General features: G+C 33.0%; 1 protein-coding gene across 4 annotated transcripts; it reads right to left on the bottom strand.

Moving 5' to 3' along the window:
* Window positions 1-3087: 3087 nt before the first annotated feature.
* Window positions 3088-6359, bottom strand: LOC109193018 (GATA transcription factor 11-like). Of its 4 annotated transcripts, none has more exons than XM_019343779.1 (3): window positions 6264-6359; window positions 4915-5175; window positions 3088-4025 (listed from the first exon to the last, which is right to left on the bottom strand). In XM_019343779.1, exons 1-3 carry the CDS (start codon window positions 6264-6266, stop codon window positions 3372-3374), a joined length of 918 nt encoding a protein of 305 aa, XP_019199324.1. In that variant the 5' UTR covers window positions 6267-6359; the 3' UTR covers window positions 3088-3371. The 4 variants fall into 4 exon arrangements, with proteins under 4 accessions (XP_019199324.1, XP_019199325.1, XP_019199326.1 ...); XM_019343780.1 differs by having other exon boundaries at window positions 4915-5172; window positions 6264-6355; XM_019343781.1 differs by having other exon boundaries at window positions 6081-6343.
* Between the last annotated feature and the right edge of the window lie 1871 nt (window positions 6360-8230).

Raw genomic sequence — 8230 nt, 5'->3', positions numbered from 1 at the left:
TCAATATCTTCACCTCATTTTAAATTAATCCAAATTTTATACTTTTTCCGTTCTTTTAATTAATAAAAATGATTGTAATTTTAATCATAAGAATGGAGAAAGATTAAGTTTTAACTATATTATTGTATTAGTAATTGTCTCATGCAATGCTATGTCGAGTGAAGGGTAGGGAACTCTTAAGAGTGAGAATTCAATTTTTTGGGAGAAATTTATCTAACGTGATAACATTGGAGAATTGTACATGATAAAATTATATATTCTCTAAAATGATAAGATCAGTGTGAGTTGTACATGATACAACTATATATAATTATAAATATATAATTCGGCTTTCTCAAAATTTCCATATAATTTATCTATATTTTTTTAATTAATTTTTTAAAATAAAATTTCAGGAATATTTAATTTTTATTTGCTAAGTGAATGTTATGTTATTACCCATCGTTATACGGTAGATCATAGTTACGTTATATTGAAAGATGAATTATTACTATACATGTTTATTTTTAATATATACTATTTAAAAATGAATTGCTAATATACTAAAAATAAATATTTATGAATAATTTATCATGTAATATAAAGCATAATTTAATATTACGGAATACGACTAAATTGATCGGCAAATTATATTGTGGAGGTGGACACGGTTCCAAAACTGTTCATAATTATAAATATATAGTTCAAAAATTATGAATATATAGTTCTATAATTATGAATAGAGTTGTGAACATAGTTTTATAATTATGAATATAGAGATTCAATAATTGTGAATATGAAATTCAAAAATTATGAATATATTACTTTATAATTATGAACATATAGTTCAGTAATTACGAACATAGAGTTCTGTAATTGTGAATATAGAGTTCAATCATTATGAATATAAAGTTCAAAAATTATGAATATATAACTTTATAATTATGAACATATAGTTCAGTAATTATGAAAATAGAACCGTGTCTATCTTGCAAGGTGGACCACGTCGTAATGATTGCCATTAGTCCATTACAGTTTCTTTTCAATTGTTAGGCCCATGGTTTTACCTATCAGAGCCCACTAAATGTCGTGATGCATAGCACGTATATGAATCGTGAATCTGGCCTAATCCTAAACTAAACGCAAATTATGCCATGGAATCGTGTTCACCGAGAATGGTTAACACAAGGCAAAAAACGACGTCGTTTTTAGGTAAAAAAAAAAATAAAAATCACGGATGTGGAGTTAACGGCGCACGTTTGATCAAATTATGAATTTTCTGTTATGAGATTATGAATTTTATAAAAATTCATAATCTCATAACAGAAAATTCATAATCGCATAACAGAAAATTCATAATCTCACAACTGAAAATTCATAATCTCATAACAGAAAATTCATAATCTTATAACAGCAAATTCATAATCTCATGGTTCCAAAGTGAATGTGTAGGCATGGTTCCAAAGTGAATGTGCAGGCATGGATTCATAATTTATGAATGTCCGTGATTTCGGACGGGAATGTGTAGGCATGGTTCCAAAGTGAATGTGCAGGCATGAATTCATAATTTATGAATGTCCGAAATTATGAATGTAATGAAAATTCATAATCTCATAACAGAAAATTCATAATCTCATAACTGAAAATTCATAATCTCATAACAGAAAATTCATAATCTTATAACAGAAAATTCATAATCTCATGGTTCCAAAGTGAATGTGTAGGCATGGTTCCAAAGTGAATGTGCAGGCATGGATTCATAATTTATGAATGTCCGTGATTTCGGACGGGAATGTGTAGGCATGGTTCCAAAGTGAATGTGCAGGCATGAATTCATAATTTATGAATGTCCGAAATCTTTGTTCACCTCAAATTAAAGTGAAACCGCAAAATGTGAAAATAAAGAAGAAAAGTCACACAATTAATTAAGAAAAAAAAAAAAAAAAGATAACGGTGTACTAACACCGTTGGAACCGTTATCACCATGCATAACGTCTGTAAACTAAATTCTATACCGGAAAGTATAAATTAGAGTATACCGGTTAATGCGATTACACATCGATTCTGAAAGAAATTGTAGAGTGATAATATAGAGGTATAGTTTAGTTGAGTAGTGAAAGTTTAAAGCTCAACTAAATTTTTTTATTTTTATTTTTATTTTTAAAAGAGAGTTAATATCCAATATAGTGGTTTTATTCAATTTAATCATATGTAATTTTTTGTGTTTAATTGAGTCCTCGATTATGATAGTTTTGCTCAATTTAGTCATCTGTTAACAATTCCGTTTGTTAGACACTTAGAGCATCCGCATCAATGCATTTTGGTGTGGTTTTTGAGGAGACCAAACTTAAGTGGATGAGAGAGAATAACAAAAGTCTCCTCCAATGCTTTGAACTGTGGGACCCACCATGGAAGAACAAAAGTCTCCCTGGTTCGCGTGAAGTGAACCACATCGCCCAGCCGGGCGCGTTAAAGAAGCTTTTTTTTTTTTTTTTTTTTTTCTCTTTTTATCTTTCATCCATAGTCTCTTTCTTAGTCACACCTGCAAAAACTCCTAAAAAACCGCAACTATTAGTAATGCTTTGCCAATAGAAACAGGGTTAGCATGGTAATTTCTCATCTCTCACCTCTTACCTCTTACCTCTTAAACTACTAGATTCTCCAACTTTGCTTTAGACTTATACATGCGAAGCTCTTGTAAGCTAAGTTTAAAAGTTAACCTATAATTATGGAGTATATCATACACTACATGTTCAATTGCATTCTTTATTAAGGTGATCAAGTTCAATTTAATTCATTACTCGAAATACTAAGTTAGAGTTTGGCTTAATAGTAACCAAATCGAGTTCATTCACATACCTAAATGGTATGTAAACAAGTGTTAACCCTCATTTAGTGCCATGATCTCGACCTAGAACTTCATACAAAGTGGAAAGAATAAAAAAAAAAAAAAAAAAAAAAACCAGTGTTTGTTGAACTCCCAAATGAGAGGTTGTGAGTTCGAGCTTCGGTGGAGGCGTTATTGGCTCTTTGTGCTTCAGTAGGCTGAGAGAGTAGTTATGAACATATACTGCATTGTAACAGAGTCAGTAGCATTCAAAAAAAAAAAAAAAGATAACTCAACTCCCTAATACATTTGGAAGTATACAATGGTTTCAATTACACTCAGAAAAGAAACATATATCCTACCTACCAAATCTAGGGGCTCCTGCGCCTAACCTGTCTTCCTTAATCCTTATTCCATTTTGTACAACTCAAAGCCTGTCTTCCTTACTACCATAATACACAACAATAACAATAATACAATCAAAGATTTGATCTTAATATAAATGGCTTAAGCCCCTAAAACTAAAATTGTTCTCACCTCTAACTAAATTCAATCAAACAGATGGCTACTTTGTATGGGTCCTCAACCATGGCTGACATTCACCATGAGTCACTCCTTCTTCCCCAGCTTTTCTTCTCATTTCTGTGACTTCCTTGTGAGAGCTGGAGTGTAAAGAAGGAACGAACGTGGGGCTAGCCGCGGGTCGATATTCGGGAAATAGCCGTCCAGAACGGTACCGAACTCCACAGGCATTGCAGAGTGTTTTTGGCCCCATTGGTCCCTCCCTCCACTGTGGGGTTTTTGTAACTTCACAGTGTAAGCATTTTTTAACTGGAAAACTCTGCCGTCCCTTCTGCTCACAAGGATCTGATGCAGCTTGGTTCGCCTGTGGGTTTCTGATGTCCTTTGCAGCAATTGATCTCTGCGACAACTTTCGCTCTCGTTTCTTTTTGGTGCTGGCAGAAATAAAATGCCATGGTTTGAACTTTGAGCATCTCATGCGTTTGGACCGAGTGCCTACTGGGACTATGAAGTTGGATTTTATGGCCTCGATCATTTTGCCCAAGTAAAGAGCACGGTTCTCAGAGATGCGGGTTGGGGTTTGTGTCTGAAACATTCCAGATTTGTGGTCGGAATATTTATCGGGACAAAGAAGGGCTGCACCAGAGGCTTTTTCACCATAATTCAGCAGCTGATTTTGCCGGGAGATGTTGTCGACCTTCGGGTAGAACAAAGTAGAACAATCAAACAAGCTAGAAAGAAGCAATTAAGGAAAAGGAGATTTCTTTTCGTGTAAAGTATTAACCAAAACTTCTACACACGTCATAATTGGCTTCTCTAAGAAAACTTTAAGCTGAAAGTATAATGAACTTTTTATTTGGCTTGACATAGCTACGCTTCAACATAAACTAATTAGCTCTTGGAAGAAAAAGCAGTAAATCCTGTTTGCAGAACAGAGTTAGCCAGGAAAGCATAAAACGCTTTAAATGTTTAAAAACTATTACTATTAATAATGCCTAATGCTATTATTGCTATAACCACAACCAGAAAAGCATATTTGTGTTATGTTACTATATACGTGCCTACTTCCTTTTTTGTGAGACTCTCACTTCTTTTCAAAGTTTATAGGGGAAACGAGCGATGAGGTGTGGAAAACTTAACTATCTTTCACAAGAGTGTCTCAGAGTGACCTCGATGATTGCATGCTTTCCATGGAAATATCTTATACAATCCTCCACAGCAGTAACTAACTCTGAAAACAAGTTATTCTTCACTTAGCAGCAAAAGGTGCCAGCCTAGAGTCAGGCCTAAAATGGCACTCGGGATTGCATTGCACTAATTCAAAGTTCAATTGTTATATTTTCATAAATTCTGATTTTGAACATGTATGTTCATCCCTAAACTCAGCACAGGATACATATTATATTTAGTATAAAACGCATTCAGGAATTGCATAATCAGAAAAACTAGTAAAGGAAAACGCATAATCAGAAAAACAAGGGGGGGAAGAGCATGCCAAAACATTTATGTACAACTGAAAAAAACACATGAATCTACAAAGCATTCAAGCATAAAAAGTTGCAGGGTTAAAAGGCTGAACAACTTACTGAAGCCTCTGACTTGATCGTTACACCCAACGACCCGTTTCCAGTATACAGTTGGGGAACTGGCTGCAAGCCCATTAAAGCGTCGGAAGGGATTGGCCCAAGGCATTGCAAATTAGCATCCCAATCGTCATTGAAGCCATCTCCTTCCAAACTCTCCATGGGAAAATCCAGAATACTGAGCAAGTCATGAAAGTTGTCATAGCCGCCATTGGCCCCGGTGGCAATCCCATCCCAATGACCGGGTTCAACCATACTCATCTTCTGGAATGCAAACACAAAGTTAAAGAAACTATTAAAGCCTATGACTATGACTGTACACCAAGAATCCAATAAAGGCCCATACACAAAAAGACATATGCCCATATTAGGAGATGATATGATTGATAAGATACCTTCCAAAGCTAAGAAGGAAATTTACAGCAAAAGATATGGAAAGAGAAAAAAAAAAAAAAAAAAGGATTATCACATATAGCCATATAGGGGTATTGGGCATTTTGTATATCTACAGCATTTTTAAGGTAGAAATTTACTACAATGCACCCTCATAATATTTCCAAAAAGAGTAATGTTTCATTCCCCATATGTTGTGGTGACTTTATGTGATTGACACTTATCTACAAATTTGAGACAGAATTCAGTAAAAATGATTTAAGGAAAGTAGCATTTTCCTTCCCAAAAACCATATACACTACAAAAATAGGTCTCTTTTGATTCTGACCATCATAACAATCTTTCTCCCTACATGTTACTGATTTCCTTTTGCATAATACAAATAATGCACAGAAGAAAAGTCTTTAAAATATTTTTAAAAAATGAAAAAAAAAAAAAACTAGAAAATAATATGAAAATCTGAAATCTCATAGAATCTTTAGTAGAAATAGCAACTAAAGCACCCTGCATAAAAATGTTGGGAAGCGTTTCTTTTTAATTTTTTCCTAAACTTCTACTCAAAATGCAGTACGACACCGTTTCCCTGTCTGTCGCTTTACAGTTCCCAGAATAGTACAATCACCTAGCAAACACAGAACAGAAATATTTCCTGTTTGGCAGCTAAGAAATGCAAGAACTAAAAAAAGCCATAGATACCGGATTCTGCATATTTCAGAAGACTAAAGCGAAAGAACAGTAATGGATGAAATTAATGAGCAAAACTAAGAACTTTTTACCTCATATTATCAGCAGCAAACAGACCAAATAAAAAAAAAAAATTAAAAGAAGAGTTGAAAGCAGAGATGGAGAAAATTGGGTGTAATATTGGATAGAGTTGAAGAAATGGGAATGGAGAAACACGATAAAAAGCAATTTTTTTTTTTTTTTTGGTTTTAGCATGGACAATAATTGGTACTTACCATGAAGCTTAAAACCCTAGATTAGGGCATTGGACATTATTTCAGGAGTTTTGCAGAGCGAACAGTGAAAATAACGCAAATTTGGGAAAAAGAAGCTAAATGTACGTTAGGTTTTGTTTATTTTACTTTTGTCTAAATCTGACGTGTCCTGATTGTACGTTTTATAATGTAATAAAAAGCTTTGAATGTGAAGTATTGTTACCTAATTCAGAATGTAGACTCTCACTTTTTTTACTTCTAAGTTTGTGATGTGAACATTTTTTTTTGATTATTTACATGATGAAAATAGTTTATCATTATTTGTTACATAAGGAATAAAAGTGAGGGGATAGAATTTTAAAATATACATAGTAAAATTGACCTAATTCGAGTGATTTATTGTCTTTGTCTAGACTAGAGTTTGGTAGAAAGAATAAATTGCTAAATTTTGAGATGACCCAAGAAGACTTATTAGATGAATGATGGATAACTAAATTGATAGAAATTTTTTATTATCGGTTATGAAATTATTATTTTTTAATTATTTCAATATGTTGTTGCTATTTTGATGATTGAGAGTTGAATAGTCATTTAAATGTAGGGATAGACAATGATTATCGGTTATGAAGTTAAAAAAAAATGTTACTCAACACCCATAGGGCCTATTCCATAGTCCATATCCTTTTCTTCTCGATATGAATAAAACCTTGCATAGTATTATTTTGATTTATGTGAAAACCCACATCCTTGATCAGAATGTACACAAGTGAAGTCTGCCTTGAGACATTAGTCGCTGAAGATAAATTAACCTAGGTTACTTATAGCTGATCGATCCAAACTAAGAAAATCAATAGACAACTCTCACTAAAAGTCTAATGTAGAATATTATGGTTACTAAGTCAAATGTCCAACAAATTTTGTATTGAAAGATAAATGTTTAATATTCTTTATAAGTCTCATTTGAGGTGATATTAAACTATAGAATACGTTCTATTATAGTTTGGACTCAACTTTTTTTTTTTTGAATACTATTGACTCTATTACAATGTAGTATCTATTCTATACTTTCTTTAACTACCACAGTCCAAAGAGTTAATACCTCACCATCAAGGTTCGATCATGTGAAAATGTATATTTATTTTATCGTTTTAAAATAAAAAAATTGAAACCACGGATTGAGATTGATGAGGTGAAGCTATTATTGGTAGTCCGTATTATTTTATGAGGTTGCAGATTCATGTGAATGGTGTAGCAAAGTGGGCGTTGATTATGGATCTAATAGGAAAATGATGCGTGATTGTCGTACTAAAACCAGCATTATACGAGATTCATTAGTGTACAGTACAACATTCATTATGATAGTTTGGCACTAAGTTATGATAGTACCAAACACCACATCATAGCTATGTTTAATGTATGTACGTGAATTCTAATTTAATATAATAAAAAAATAGGAAAATTTGTTTTTTGGTCTTTTTTTTTTTTTTTTTTTTTTTTTTTTTTTTTGTTCTTCTAATTATATACTTATAGTACAAATTTAGTCTCTCTAAGTTATATGTAAAGTGGCGAGTTTAGTCACTGAAGGACCAAATTTGTCACTTTATTTAGTGACATTGATGGCAAAAATAGTCTCCAAGAAATTGGAATTATCACTTTAGGCATAACTTAGTAATTAAAAATGATCACACATATAACTTATGAATCAAGTCTGTACTATAAGTATAACTAATGACCAATTTTGCCATAAATATTAGTTGGCAGCCCTAGCAGTAAGGACAAGGCTTCACCATATTGCATCATGACATCTCTCTCAGTGCACCAATTCCATGCAACACTTTGTCTGTCAAGAGATGTGGGGCTCCCTTTGGTGTCCTGTCCCTCACTACCAATGAATTGTAGGTGTTGATGAGCTGGGAGTGGATCCAAAATAAATTGGATTGAGATGGGCAAGAACGTGCTTCTTTACTTGTATGGTACACGTTTCGTTT

Source organism: Ipomoea nil, unplaced genomic scaffold (assembly GCF_001879475.1).
Source record: "Ipomoea nil cultivar Tokyo-kokei standard unplaced genomic scaffold, Asagao_1.1 scaffold1834, whole genome shotgun sequence".
NCBI lineage: Eukaryota > Viridiplantae > Streptophyta > Magnoliopsida > Solanales > Convolvulaceae > Ipomoea > Ipomoea nil.
The sequence above is the reverse complement of the archived record's forward strand: the minus strand, read 5'-3'. Positions and strand labels throughout refer to the sequence as shown.

Excerpts from the sequence above, each read along its gene's own strand:
- LOC109193018 (XM_019343779.1), bottom strand. Across the intron at positions 4,026-4,914 it reads CGATCAAGTCAGAGGCTTCA|GTCGACAACATCTCCCGGCA; the intron begins GTAAGTTGTTCA and ends TTCTACCCGAAG.